The following is a 14,877-nucleotide window of genomic DNA, read 5'->3' on the forward strand; positions in this document are numbered from 1 at the left end:
GGGTAAGTCCAGTGGTGGGGGGTTGGGAGCACAGGGGAGCTTCAGCTGTGCCCTGGAGGCTGTGGGAGCCTCTGGGGATGCGGGAGCAGGGTTGTGGGAGTTGACGCAGAGAGGGCTGAGGCCGAAGGGGGGCAGGGGCAGTGGAGGAGAGAGGAGCAGACAGGAAGGAGGGGCTCTGTGGCCTCCAGGGATGGGTCTGGATCTCCATGTGTGACAAGAAAAATGCTTAAGAAGGGGTCAGGGCTGAGGGGCAGGGGCCTTGGAGGAGAGAGGAGCAGACAGGAAGGAGGGGCTCTGTGGCCTCCAGGGATGGGTCTGGGTCTCCATGTGTGACAAGAAAAATGCTTAAGAAGGGGTCAGGGCTGGGGATTTGGGGCGGTGGGTGGAGAAGGGAATGGAGAAGCTGAGAGAAGCTGAGATTGGGGTGTGGATTTGGGGGCCACGGCTCCATCTTTAGTGGGAGGAGACAAGGAGTGGGTGTAGAGGAGAGGTGGTGAAGGTCTCAGAGACTGGACCACGCAGGATGACGGTGCCTGGGTATGGAGGCCAGGGTGGACGGTGGGCCCAGGCTGTCCCGGGAACCCAGAGAGGCTTTCCCAGGATGGAGTACAGGCTGCGCAGGGCACTGTAGTTTGGTTGAAAACCAAAGCTCTGGTCAGCCAGGTGACCCTGGCAACTCGGATGACCTCTCTGGGCCCAGGGCCCCACCCCGTGAAGTGGAGGCCACGATGGTAGAGTGAGCGTGGAGGTATGGATTGGCCACGGCTCGGTGAGCACGTGTGGCTGGGGCTGAGCCATTGCTTGGGAAACAGCTCTTCCCACTCTCTCCACGACAGGGTGTCTTTAACAAGGTGCAGATTGGACCTTGAGGCCTGCCAGTCTGTCACCACTGGGGTAGGGGCTGGAGAGTTGGACCCTGAGTGGCAAAGGCAGTGCCGTGGGGGAAGGGCAGCCTCCCTGCATGGGAGTCAGTGGCAATGCCCCTTTCCACTCCAGGCCTTCCCAGGTGTTGACCCTCCCATCCCCCCAGCCTCGTCCTCTCTACCTCAGGCGGTGGCAGTGGGCTTTCAATTTACCCTTAGCTGTGCTCCTCTGCTCATCTGACACTTGCCTGGGCTGCTCTCCCTGCCTGAATCTTCCTGAACTTTGAAGCCTGGTTGAGATACTACCTCCATGAAGCCCACCACCAGGTCCTCCCAGCCCTTGGGACTTCTCCTGGGCCATGCCATGTTCTGCCTTGTGGCAGGACGAGGGCATCTGTATGGCTGTCTCTCAACGTCTGTGGCTCCCTGGGCATGGAAACTGGGCTGTGCGCATTTGGGTACATGAACCTCCCCCTGCCCCACAGTGAGCCTGGCCCAGTGCTTGGCCTGGGGACATGCAGGGGCCCTGTGACTTGGCTGCCTTTGCCTGTTACCCTTTCTATGAGGTGGAGAAGCGCACTCATCCTGTAATCGTTGCCAAATCATATTTTTGTCCCCATTTTAGAAATGATGAAGGTAACTTGCCTAGAGTCACACAGCCAGTGAGTGGCCCAGTTGGGATTTTTTTTTTCTTTCTGAGACGGAGTTTTACTCTTGTTGCCCAGGCTGGAGTGCAGTAGTAACATCTCGGCTCACTGCAACCTCCGCCTCCCTGGTTCAAGTGGTTCTCCTGCCTCAGCCTCCCTCCTAGCTGGGATTACAGGCGCCTGCCACAATGCCTGGCTAATTTTTGTAGTTTTGGTAGAGACGGGGTTTCACCATGTTGGTTAGGCTCATCTTAAACTCCCGACCTCAAGTGATCTGCCTGCCTCAGCCTCCCAAAGTGCTGGGATTACAGGCGTGAGCCACAGCGCCCAGCCCCCAGTCAGGATTTGAACTTGGTCTGTGGAGCACAGAGCCTGGGATCATCACTAAGGCTGGCATCATCACCATTCTGAGAATATGGCCTGTGAAGGGGCCTGGCTGGGGGCTGGCCCATGAGAGGGTGATTCAAAGGGTTGGTTTTCCTTTCCTCTCCCCAAGCTGTCCTCATGCAGGGTTGAGCCCAGCAGGGCCAGTTTACTTCGCCAGCCACCTGGTACTTTGTTGTGTTGAATTAACATTGATTGAGTTATTGTCTGCCAAGCACTGTTCTAGGCACTGGGGATTAGGGACTCAGTGATCAAAAAAGAAATCCTGCCCTGATATTCTTATGGGGAGGACTGACAATAAGTAAATTAAACATACAGAATGTTGGAAGATGAAAAGCGTGATGGAGAAAACAGTGAAGAAGTGGCTTGGGAGGGACAGGCCTAGGGGGCTGGGAAGAAGGCGGCAAGGGTTGCAGTGTTAACAACATGGTCAGGGAAGGCCTCACAGAGATGGTGACCTTTGTGTAAAAACCAGAAGGGAGTGGGGGAGTGAGACGTGCAGGTCTCTAGGGAGGGGCCCAGGTGGGAACAGCAAGTGCCAAGGTCCTGTGGCGGCCGCATGCCTGGGCCAGCCGGGATCCCAGGGGTCTGGAGTGGAGTAGCAGGAGATGGGGTGGGAGTAACTTGGGGGCCAGCTCACACAGGGCCTTGTGGGCTGCTGTGTGCTTTTTGGCTTTTGTTCTGAAGAAAATGGGAGCCAGTGCAGGCCTTGAGTGGAGGAGGGAGGAGGTGTGAGTGAGCTTGTGCGAGACATGATGGAGGTGGTGGCTGGAGAAGGCCCTCTGTCTGTCCACTGGCTGGATGCTGGGAGAGAGGCAGCTCCAGAGACTGCGGAGTGAAGTCAGGTATGGGCTGGGGCACAGCTGGACAGGTGCCCTCAGGGGACCTCCTGTGAACCCGAAGAGGACCAGAGACCTGGGTTCCACCAGCTCTGCGGCTGAGTTGCTGGATTGTTTTTGTTCATTCTGTACCTTTGTGCCTTATGTCCTCAGCTATAAACTGGGAATGACAGTCCTAGTGCTGTTGTGAAGACCACAGGAACTGAGCAAACAACTGTGGAAGCCCCAAAGGTTAAGAGGTTATCACGGAGGGCTTCCTGGAGAAGGGAACCCTTAAGCTTTGAAGTCCAGATAGAATTCAGCCTAGCGGAGGGAATGTGGGTGAGACTGGTGGAAGATGGGAGAGCATCCCGGAGGAAACTGGCGAGCAAAAGCTGGGGGCTGGATGAAGCAGGACACCAAAGTAATGGGTGTTGAATGGGCCAAGCTGACAGCTCTCTGCAGGAGTGGACGGTGCTGGAGGACCCTCTCTTCCACCAGGCACGGAGGGTTTGCTGTGACTTCCTCCCACCGCAGCAGCTGGCAGAGCCGGGGCTGCCCCTTCTGCTGGTGCCTCCTTTCAGCCGCGTCTGTCTGGGGTTCCCTTCGTCTGGCCCCGCCCCTCGGGCTGAGCGGGGCGGGGCCGGGCGGTCCCGGAGGCTGCGGCAGGCCGGACAGCGGGAGCAGGTGGAGGGCTGGCGGCGGTCGAGATCGTGCTGCCATGGCTCAGCCTCTGGGTTCAGAGCCTCAGCTCCTACCTCTTCCCTCCTTGCCAGCCCCTGATGTCTGCCAGACTTTTGCCTCTGCCGGAGCCCCTGCCTGACCAGCTTCCCCTCCCTGTCTGGTTGGGATTTGGGGGCTGAGCTGTCTGGGGTCCCAGGGCCAACCAATGCAGTGCCGGCTCCCGCGGGGCCTGGCTGGAGCCCTCCTCACCCTCCTGTGCATGGGGCTCCTGTGTCTGCGGTACCACTTGAACCTGTCCCCGCAGCGGGTGCAGGAGACCCCCGAGCTGAGCCAGCCGAGCCCGGGGCCCCCTGAGCTGCAGCTACACGATGTCTTCATCGCAGTGAAGACGACCCGGGCCTTCCACCGCTTGCGCCTGGAGCTGCTGCTTGACACGTGGGTTTCCAGGACCAGGGAACAGGTGACAAGTGGGTGACATTGGGCCCTGGGAGTGTCCCCTGGCCTAAGGGGTTCTCAGAGGCCTTTCTACTGGGCTGGGGTCCCTGACTGCCTCATGGGAGAAGCTGCCGGCTACCTGCCTAATCTGGGACCCTCTTCCCCTCTCCTTATTCCCAGCTTCAGGGGCTGCCTGTGGTCCTGCCTGTGCCCTGTACTGGTCCTGACTCCAGGTCCATCCAGGTCCCTCCACTCCACCACTTTTGGGGGCCAGGCTGGGCCCCTGCTCCAGGCTCCCGGGTCCTTCCTGAGGGTCCTTCTATTCCTAGCTGCTCCCGTGAGGGCTTCACCCCCAGCCACCCAGACCCAGCCTGGCATCGGGGGTAATGGTGGATGTTGGGCAGCTGGGGTGGAGGCTTCCAAGAGGTCCTGACCCTGACCCGTGCCCAGGCCAGGCTGTTCCACCCAGGCCTTAGGTGCTGTCCTGCCCAGGCTCTGAGGGTGGGGGACTGGGGGAGAATCTCTAGGTGGGGTCTGTTCTTGGAGGAGGCATCCCTTCAGGCTTCCCGACAGCCCCTCCTGCTGTGCCTCTGCTGCCCTGGGTGTGCCGAGGCTGCCATGTCTGGTCTCCTGCGCTGGCTTCCTGTGGGCTGCTTCCGAGGCAGGGAAGGAGAGCGCATGCCACAAGGGTGGTGCCTGAGGCAGTGGTGGGCAGTAGGTCGGGGAGGCCTTAGTGAGGCAGTAGGTGGGATTGTGTGTGTGTGTACGCATGCTCACACGCACGGAGCTGGAGTGTGCTAGATGTGCGTGACAAGAGGCGTGTCTGTCACATGGCTGCATGGCTCCGGCAAGCCAAGTCCCTTCCAGCCTTTCCCCTCCTCGCATCCAGTATCTTCCTTAAGCAAAGTCACTGATGTCGGGTGTTAGGGACCGTTGATGGGGGAGGTGGAAAACGGGTACACACACACACACACACACACACACACACACACACACACATCCGTCCCCTCTTTGGCGGCTGGCTCAGTGGGAGGAAGTGACTGAGTCTTTGGAGATAGTTGAGGCCTCCTGGAAGACCAAAAGGAGGGGGAGAGGATGGCTGGCAGAGGCCAGGCCCTCCCGGGGAGGGGCACCCTGCCCTGATTTCTGCCCTTATACTCAGGATTAACTCTTCCCCAGCTGGCCCCCAGCACCCCAGCTCTTCTCTGGGCCCCACACGGCTTCTCATCTTGGGGAGATCCTGGTTCTTCCTGCGGAAGCCGCCAAGGCGGGCCCTCCCGCAGGCCTTCCTGTTTATGCGTCTGTGTACCCGGGAGCGTGGCCTCACGTGGCCCACGGCCCTTTCCTGTCTTGTCTCCATCACTGCGGTGCTGCCCTTGCCCCGGATGAGGAAACTGAGGCCAGAGAGGAGGAAGTGCTGGCTGGCGTGGTGTCACGCAGAAGGCCTGAGGGGGCAGTGCCCAGTGGGACCTAGAACCTTGCTCCTGGCTGGGTGCTTTTCTTCCCTGCTGAGACTTGGGAGCCCTGTGAGGCCTGGGTCACTGGGCTACAGGAGAGGGTCCTTGGCCTTCAGCCTGGGCGGCTGTGCCTGGCAGTACCAGGCCAGGAGAGGCAGGCAAGAACATCCCCTTCCCTGTCCCAAGCTCGATCCCACATGCGAATCAGGCAGTGGGGTGGGAGTGGGGGTGCTGGCAGCTCTGCCGCCGCTCAGGGCTGTAGATCAGGCGAGTTGCTTGTTTCCCCCTCACAGTAAGCCCCAGAGATCGGCTGTGATGACCGTGATGTTCCCGCCTTACAGTGCAAACACTGAGCAGGGTTCGGCCGAGGTGGGAGATGAATCCACTCAGCTGGACCCAAGGGGCGAGGGGCAGACTCTAGAAATCTTGTCCTTGAAGTTGAAAGAAGGAAGGATGCTGAGATAGAGGAGGAGGTGGGAGGACAGGGAGGCCCTCGCTCGCTACCCCACATCTCTCACCCTTTGGCTCACTTCTGTCTGTGACCTCGGCCAAGGCCCTCCCCTTTCAGCCTGCAGTTTCCCCGTCTGCACAGGGCGGGAATGTCCAGACCGGGCCTGAGCTGGTTAACTGCAGCGCTGGGCGCCTGCCTGGCTGGTTAAGGGCGGTCGGGTGGCAGGTGGGCCTTGTGGCAGGGGCCGGGACTCGTGTGCTGGCCTTTGTCCTGGGCTGAGGGGTGGGCTGGGGGAGGCGGGTTTTGTGCTCAAGGGGAGCCTTTCTCCTCCCTATGGTCCCCTCGTTGGGGGGAGATGTGGCAGCAGCCCCACACCTCCCGTCGTCTGCAGCAGATGGTCCCCGGCCACCCCTCCCCTGCCCTAGCAGCCTGCGTATCCCTTTGTTTCCCGTGGCTGCCTATGAAGTTTTCCCCATTGTCAGGTCTCCTCCTTAAACAAGTCAAATACAGCCCTTGGCTCCGAGGAAACTCTGCCCATTGCTCTGTGCCAACCTTAGGATTCCCAGGGACTGAAAGCACCAGCCTCACTGCCCTCTCCCATGCCCCCGCCCCCTCTGGACCTGGACTCGCCTTCCCGCCTCCCTCCCTCACTCTGCTCAAGGCTGCTGTGTTTTGCTTAGTTTTGTTTTTGTTTTTGTTTTTTTTGAGGAGTCTCACTCTGTTGCCCAGGCTGGAGTGTAGTGGCGTGATCCCGGCTCACTGCAACCTCCTTCTCCTGGTTTCAATCAATCCTCAGCTTCCTGAATAGCTGGGACTACAAGCATGTGCACCACGCCTGGCTAATTTTTCTATTTTTAGTAGAGATGGGGTGTTGCCATGTTGGCCAGGCTGGTCTTGAACTCCTGGCCTCAGGTGATCTGCTCGCCTTGGCCTCCCAAAGTGCCTATTCTGCTTTATTCAGGTTACTAGATCTTCACCCGGAAACGGTCCTCAGCCCATTTGGCCCATGCTCCAAGCTTGAGAGTGCTTCACTATCTGGTGGCTGTTTGGTGGCAAAAGTTTGCCGAGGGCAGGGCAGGAAAGGCCTGGCTTCTTTTATAGGATCCCTTGAGGCTGTGTTGAAAACAGTCTTGGGGTGGGAGCAGAACAGAGCAGGGAGGCCAGGGAGGAGGGCCTGGGGCAAAGCAGGCAGCAGGTGACGACAGTGGCCAGTGGAGGGGACCCGGGCGGGTGGCCGGGGCGGGCTGGAGGGAAGAGCAGCGTCCCAGACTATTTGGAGGCTGGTGAGCCGAATTGATGATAGGCTCGGGGGGAGGTGTGAGAGGAAGAGAGGAGGAGCAGAGAGTCTGAGGTTTTGGGTTCCAACCAGTGAGAGGGAGGAGCAGGTCTTGGGGAGCACGGGGGCTCAGTCTTGATGCGTTCAGCCCCCAGGAGACGTTGTGGTTTCAGGGGATTTGACAGTTTGGAGCTCAGGGAGAGGCTAGGGCTGGTGCTGTCCACGAGTCTCCAGCTCCCTGATGGTGTTTAAAGCTGAGAGGCTGCATGGCGTCACTGATGGAGTGGGCTTCATGGAGAAGCGGACCAGGGCCTAGGCTGGGACCACCAACATTTCCCCCTGCGGAAATCCGGAGACCTCCAGCATTTGCTAAATCTGACGGTGGGAGACAGACCCCAGGGAGAGAGGCTCAGAGGGTGGACGCTGCCCAGGCCTTCCCGAGGAGGGCCAGGTGCCGGAACAAGGAGACAAATTGGATCCAGCCTGTGGCCTCCAGGATGCCATTGTTTGGTGGAAGAGACGGAGAGATAAATTTCTGTAACCAGGGAGTTTTGCTAACTGCTGTTAGTGACAGGAGGAACAGAGGGCTGAGGAACACATAGCAGGGGCCCCTAAAGTAGCTGCAGGGGTGTCAGGGAAGGCTTCCCGGGGGAGGTGATGCCTGAGCTGGGAGCTAGAGGGTGGAAAGAGGGCACAGCATGTGCAGAGGATCAGAGGTGTGGGCCCGTGCGTGCGTGTGTGTGAGACAGAGAGAGAGAGAGAGAGAGAGAGAGAGACCGAGAGAGAGAGAAGCCCCAAGAGTGGGCAGGAAGTAATGAGATCAGACTACATCAGGCAGGCTGGCCAGGTGGCCCCTCACTGGCCACAGGGAGGCTGGCCTTTATCCCAAGGGTGGTAGGGAGCCATGGAAGGTGTTAGTGGCTGGTGGTGGAGGTGGATGTTATCCGATTCTGGTCCTGGCAGGAAAACATATCTGAGGGATAGAGGCAGAGTCTTGCAATAGTCCAGTGAGAGGTGATAGTCGTTCAGAAGCAGGGCTGTGGCCATGGGCCTTGGGAGACAGCCTGGCTCTCTCCTGCCCCTTCCTGTGTCAAACCTGGCTCCTGGCCTCTTGGCCTCCTATGCCTCAGTTTCTCCTGAAATACAAGTAGATGAGCCTGACTTCACTGTCAACTCTTCCTTGCTCTTTTACACACAATCTTGTTTTATTCTCACAGCCACTACTCACAGCCATCTACCCCTTTTGTAGATGGGTAAACTGAGGCTCAAGGCGGGGACTGTTCTGATCTGAAGGGCTAATTCCTGGAAAGAAGGGAGGGGATTGTGGGTAAGCAGAGGGGAGCATTGCAATTGGAGGCCCTGAGCTTTGAGGGAGGATAGGGCTAAGCCACGAGTGTGGCCCCAGTGGGGGCTGAGAGAGTCTGGGGGCTTTAAAGAGGTGGGGCACTTGGAAAGGGTCCAGAATTGTCCTGAGTCCTGGGCCAGGCAGTCCCAGGGCTGGGGAGGCCCTCAAAGGCCCTTGAGGTGCTCACTGAGTGAGAGGACCCACTTGGGCAGCTGAGAAGCTCTGCCTATGTTGGGCCGGGCGTGAAATGGGAAGGACACCAGTCCCCAGCCTGGCTCGTCTTTGTCCCCAGCCTGGCTTGTCTTTGTCGCATCCATGTGCTTCCTCTACCTCTCATTCAGAGTTTGGGTTTGGATTATGTAGGAGCTGAGCAGCTTTCGCTGCCTGGGAGGCGGCGGGGAGAGGTCCGTGGGTTCGAATGTCAGCCTGGCACTTGCCAACCCTGGTCCATCGCTCAGCCTCCTTTTCGTCGTCTGGGAAGCGAACAGATGAAAACACCTGCCTTGTGAGATTTGAGGGTCGCTGGGGGCAGGTGCATGTCCAATCTGGGAGAGCTGGACTGGGCTGTGAGGCGGCATTTCCGAGATGGCTTTCACAGGGGGTTTGTGTGGCTGTGAAGGTATGACGTCTCCCTAGTGGCACGGTGTCCCAGGGCGTGGGTGTGGGTCTGTTCACATACAGTTTGTGTCCTGATAATGGGTTTAAGGTTGTGTTACGTGACTGTGGAGGAGCCGAGTGCAGCTGTGTGTGTGTGCGTGTGTGTGTGCGTGTGCGTGTGTGTGCGCGTGTGTGTGCGTGTGTGTGTGCGTGCGCGTGTGCGTGCGTGTGTGCGTGTGTGCGTGTGTGTGCGTGCGCGTGTGTGTGCGCGTGTGTGTGTGCGTGTGTGTGTGTGTGAGAGAGAGATAGAAAAGGGTGAGATGCTGCCCAGGTGTGTGCTTGTGGTTGGGTCCCTGTGGCTGCTCTGGAAAGGGGGCGAGGGTATGTGTTTAGACTGTGGGCTGTGTACACCCTGAAGTTGTGTGTCTACAAAGGCTGAGTTGTATGTGTTGTATGTTGTCCTGAAGCAGCGTGTGACCATGAGAGGGGTGTGTGTGTCACTGAAGGAGTACAGAGTCCATCTGGGGCCTGGTGTTGGTGGGTTGTGGATTGGTCTGGGGTGTCGCTTGGGCCGACGTGAGTCCTGACCCCTTCTTCTCCTTCCTAGACATTCGTCTTCACCGACAGCCCAGACAAAGGCCTCCAGGAGAGACTGGGTAACTCTGCCTTGCCTGGGTGGGGGTCTTTAACTGTTGCCCAGGAAAGCTGGGGTGGCTGTGTCCTGGCCTGAGGATTTCCAGGAAATGGGCTGCCCACCCTTGGCATGTGGGGATCCCCCTTTGCCCAGGAGGGAAGTGGGCCTCTTCCCTGGAAACTGGTGTGGGCATGGGTAGGGGAGGAGCTGTGCTGGACAAGGCCCTGGACACCTGAGTCCCAGTCCAGCCTGCTGTCCACTAGCTCTGTGGTCCTGGGCAGGTCTGCCTTCCTGGGGCCTCAGTGTTACCATGTGTAAAATGGGAGTGGGTGGGCCGCTCCATGCTCCCTGTAGTCCAGCCTTGCTCTGTATTCTGTGTTCAGGGCTGCAAAGCGGGGAGCTGGACAGGGTCCCCTGACTCCCCCTCACTTCTCCAGGGTCCCACCTTGTGGTCACCAACTGCTCCGCGGAACACAGCCACCCAGCTCTGTCCTGCAAGATGGCTGCTGAGTTCGACACCTTCTTGGCCAGTGGGCTTAGGCGAGTGTTCCTGGGTCTCTGGGGATAGGTGTGATCTGGGCTCAGTGAAAATAACCCGTGGGCCTCCTGGGGTCTGACTTCAGCCCCTACTCCCCTAGCAGGCAGTGGGCAGATGAAGTCCAGCTGGGTTCCAGTCCTGCCATTCAGGATTGGATATGTGACCTTGGGAAAATGACTTTTTTTTTTTTTGAGATAGTTTCACTCTTGTCGCCCAGGCTGGAGTGCAATGGTACGGTCTCGGCTCATTGAAACCTCCGCCTCCTGGATTCAAGCGATTCTCCTGCCTCAGCCAACCGAGTAGCTGGGATGACAGATGCCCACCATCACGCCTGGCTAACTTTTGTAATTTTAGTAGAGATGGGGGTTTCACCATGTTGGCCAGGCTGGTCTCGAACTCCCGACCTCAGGTGATTCACCCGCCTCGGCCTCCTAAAGTGCTGGGCTTACAGGCGTGAGCCACCACACCTGGCCAGGGCGAGTGTCTTAACCTCTTAGTCTTGGTCCTCAACTGTGAAGTGGGTACCCTCCTCACGAGCTTACACAATATGCAACTTGGCACAAAACAGATGCCTTAAATGTCAGCCTCCCCCACCCCTACCCCCATTCTGTCACTGTTGACCGACTGTGGGGGTGCTTGGGGACCCTGGCTTGGAACTCCCCACCCCGCAACAAGTTCACTCTCCCCGTTTCATCCCTACAGGTGGTTCTGCCACGTGGATGATGACAACTATGTGAACCCAAGAGCGCTGTTGCAGCTGCTGAGAGCCTTCCCACTGGACAGCGACGTCTACGTGGGAAGGCCCAGCCTGAACCGGCCCATCCACGCCTCAGAGCCACAGCCCCACAACCGCACGGTGGGTCCCTCTCCTCCTCCTTTGCCTCTTGGCCCATTGGTCCCAGGGCCGGGCCAGTCCCAGGGGTGGGGGTGTGCTAGAGAGGTGCGAGGGGTTCTGGGTTCCGGGTTTGGCCCCATGTGGGTTTGGCACCTGTAGTCCCAACTTCTTGGGAGGCTGAGAGAGAGAATCGCTTGAACCCGGGAGGCAGAGGTTGCAGTGAGCTGAGATGGCGACATTGCACTTCAACCTGGGTGGCAGAGCGAGACTCCATCTCAAAAAAAAAAAAAAAAAATTTGCTGGAATACTGTGGGGCTGGGTGATCAATTGCTGCTGCCTGAGCCCCAGAACCCTTCCCCCACTTCCCCTCCCTGGGCACCCTCTCTCTCCAGACATCTCCACTAGCCTGTGACTGAAGAGTTGACACCTGGCACAACAGGGGGCTCCATACCCACCTCAGTTTCTGACCTGGATGGATGCTGATTCGGGTTGCCAGATTCATTAAACAAATAAATGAAAAACCACTACATCCAGTTAAACTTCACTTTCAAATAAATAATGAGGAATTTTTTAGTATAAGTATGTCCCAAATATTGCATGGTTCTTTCCCTGTCCCCAGGACCCACTGGATATCAGGTGTTAGAGTGGTCCAGACCCTAGGGCTCCCTTGGCCCAAGGAAAAAGGCAGGTCGGGAGGTCCCTCTCTAGAGGCAGTGCCTGGTGCAGGAGCTGGGCACACAGCGGGGCTCAACCTCCCTTCTCAGGTCACCATCTGCTTCATTAGGAAAAAAACAAGAGCAGAAAACACAAAACCTTAATTATCAGTAGCTAATCAGCCTCTGAGCCTTAATTAAATTCTTCTGGGCCCTGGGGCTCTGTGTGTGAGTGATTCCAGGGGAGCCAGGGGGTCCCCCAGGCTCCCATACCACTTCACTACTGGCCACTCACCTCTGCCTAAGCCATTTGCCTCTGGGGTGGAGAACTGCGTGCTGGAGCCTGACTCCCTGGGTTTACACGGCAGCCCTGCCATCTCCTGGCTTTGTGACCTTGATGAAGTCACCTCACCTCTCTGTGCCTCAGTTTCCTAATCTGTGAAATGGGTAATAATAGCCCGTACTCAAAGAGTGGTTGTGAACATAGAAGAAAGAATGAAATGAGGTCATCTATCCAAGTCCTTGGAATGAGACCTGGCACAAAGTCAACACTAGAAAGTGTTAGTGATCTGAGGCCAGGCGCAGTGGCTCATGTCTGTGATCCCAGCACTTTGGGAGGCCGAGGTGGATGAATCACCTGAGGTCAGGAGTTTGAGACCAGCCTGGCCAGCCAACATATAGTGAAACCCCATCTCTACTAAAAAATACAAAAATTAGTTGGGCGTGGTGACGCACGCCTATAGTCCCAGCTACTTGGGAAGCGGAGGCAGGAGAATTGCTTGAACCTGGGAGACGGAGGCTGCAGTGAGCCGAGATCGCAACACTACACTTACACTTGAGCCTGGGCAACAGAGCAAGACTCTGTCTCTGAAAAAAAAAAAAAGAAAGAAAGTGTTAGTGATCTGTATTGGACACAGTCTGACCTTCATTTCCCAGCCACATCTTTCCTCTGTACACTCAGGCCCCGTCAACCTAGGCCCACCTCTGTGGCCCAGGAGAGCAGGTGCAGTGTTTGGCAGCCCCTCCCAAGCCACATGCAGTGAGGTAGAGACCTTTCTCAGGGGAAATGGGCACAGTGGCCTTTTAGTAGAGACAGGGTTTCACCATGTTGGCCAGGCTGGTCTCGAACTCCTGACCTCAAGTGATTCACCCACCTCAGCCTCCCAAAGAAAGTGCTGGGATTACAGGCATGAGCCACCTAAACAGAGTCTTGCAGGATGGGCTGGAGTCAGCCAATGCTTAGGGGAGAGAGGAACAGAGTCCCAGGCAAGGACTTCAACTGACCGCACACACCCCATTAATACCGCTGACCTGGATGCCTGGCCAAGGGGCAAGTGGGTAAACCAGTACTCGTCCCCTTTAACTGGAATCCAGCTGGACTTGAGTCTGATCAGTGACCTCATCACTCCTAATTAACTATGTGACTTCGGGCCTCTGTTTTCTTATCTATAGAATGGGCACAGTAGTGCCAGGCCGTAGCAAGATTCTAGTGAGATTCAAAATAAAGAGCTTTTGAGCCATGCGGGTTGGGAGTGAAGGGTGGCCTGGCTGTCCCTTTCCCCCACAAATCCCACCAGGCTCACTCTGCCCCTTGGCCTCCTCTCCCTCAGAGGCTGGTACAGTTCTGGTTCGCCACCGGGGGTGCTGGCTTCTGCATCAATCGCAAACTGGCTTTGAAGATGGCTCCGTGGGCCAGGTAAGCAGAGACCCCGAGGCGGGCAGGAAGGCAGGGAGGGGGTGGCGGCTGGGATACAGGAGGGGCCTTGGCAGCAGGAAGGGCTTTGAGAGTGAGTTCAGGAGAAGCTGCTCCTCATTCATGTGTGTCACAGTGCGGCAGTTAGTGGCGAGCAAACCACCTGCCACCTGCCCTTGGGGCTGCGCGGCCGAGTGCATGACTTGCCACACACAGGTGAGTCATATCATCTCCAAGAGCCCCAGTCCCTCTGTCTGTCCATGGGCCTGATAATACAATGGCCAGTGGTGTGGTAAGGGTTCAATGAGAAAATGTCTGGACTGGCCCTGGTAGGTGCTATTTGCTACCCTTTTCTGACCGGTCAGTGCCGTAGGGGAGGCGAAGGCCGAATGTAAGGGCCTTCAGAGGAGGGAGAAGGGCCTTCTGGTCGAGGGCAGAAGGGAAGACTTCCAGGAAGAGGTGGTATTTGAGCTGGGTCAGCCCCATGTACACTACACTGGGCCATCTAAGGGAGATGATGTTACTCCTAATATCACAGTGGGTGTACACCCTGTGATATTACTCATCATACCATCGAAGGGAGATGATATCACTCCTAATATCATGAGGGGATCTCGGGGGTAGTGGAGGCCGCAGTGTGGGTGGGGGTGGGACACTGGTATTCCAGAAGTGGCAAGGCCTGGCCTCCGGAGGTCTTTCCGGGCTGTTGTTATTATTAACACCATCAGCGGCCACTCTCTTGTATTGAGGCTGACTCTGAGCCAGCTCTGTGCTCCATCAACAGGATCACAACGCCTCAGGGAGAAGGTGGCCTTAGCCTTGTGTTTCTAGATCTCAGGCGACTGAGGCGCTGAGATGAAGCCAGTCTGAGGTCAGCCAGGTTCAAGGTCACTCAGCTGCTGGGTTTGGCTCCAAGGTCTGCAAGCCTTGCTACTACCCAAGCCTGCCCTGCCTTGCCTGGCTGGGAGGGGACCCCCAGGACACGAGCGGCCTCACTGTCCTGGGGCCTGTCCACAGAGCTGTGTGTGTACACATGACCAGGGTCATCCCTGTGCCTGGGATGCCCCCACCCAGGCTTCTGCCAACCTCTAAATTACCTTTGTGTGAATTAGAAAAAGGCCACTGCCTCCAAATCCTGCAGGTGCAGCTTGAGGGCTCGCAGGCTGGGGAGGGGAGTACAGGCTGGATTTCTGCACCCATTTGCCCCTTGGCCAAGCATCCAGGGCGGCAGCATAAATGGGGTGTGTGCGGCCAGTTGAAGTCCTTGCCTGGGACTCTGTTCCTCTCTTCCCTCAGCACTGGCTGACTCCAGCCCATCCTGCAAGACTGCTTAGGTGACTCATGCCTGTAATCCCAGCACTTTGGGAGGTTGAGGTGGGTGAATCACTTGAGGTCAGGAGTTTGAGACCAGCCTGGCCAACATGGTGAAACCCCGTCTCTACTAAAAATACAAAAATTAGCCGGGTGTGGCGGCGGGCTCAGGAGGCTGAGGCAGGAGAATTGCTTAAACCCGGGAGGTGGAAGTTGCAGTGAGCCGAGATTGCACCACTGCACTCCAGCCTGGGCA

The 14,877-nt window shown here is 57.6% G+C and overlaps 1 protein-coding gene across 1 annotated transcript in view; it reads left to right on the forward strand.

The window, feature by feature from the left end:
• Positions 1 to 3,228: 3,228 nt before the first annotated feature.
• The window catches only part of MFNG (MFNG O-fucosylpeptide 3-beta-N-acetylglucosaminyltransferase), a 21,248-nt gene continuing 9,599 nt past the window's right edge, over positions 3,229 to 14,877 (forward strand). Inside the window, exons 1-5 of the mRNA XM_011979138.1 lie at positions 3,229 to 3,856; positions 9,565 to 9,613; positions 10,029 to 10,131; positions 10,832 to 10,985; positions 13,228 to 13,313. Of these exons, the coding sequence (XP_011834528.1) occupies positions 3,602 to 3,856; positions 9,565 to 9,613; positions 10,029 to 10,131; positions 10,832 to 10,985; positions 13,228 to 13,313 (647 nt within the window). The 5' untranslated portion in view covers positions 3,229 to 3,601. The remainder of the gene's footprint in view (positions 3,857 to 9,564; positions 9,614 to 10,028; positions 10,132 to 10,831; positions 10,986 to 13,227; positions 13,314 to 14,877) is intronic.

This window comes from Mandrillus leucophaeus, unplaced genomic scaffold, assembly GCF_000951045.1.
Source record: "Mandrillus leucophaeus isolate KB7577 unplaced genomic scaffold, Mleu.le_1.0 Scaffold2, whole genome shotgun sequence".
Classification (NCBI taxonomy): Eukaryota; Metazoa; Chordata; class Mammalia; order Primates; family Cercopithecidae; genus Mandrillus; species Mandrillus leucophaeus.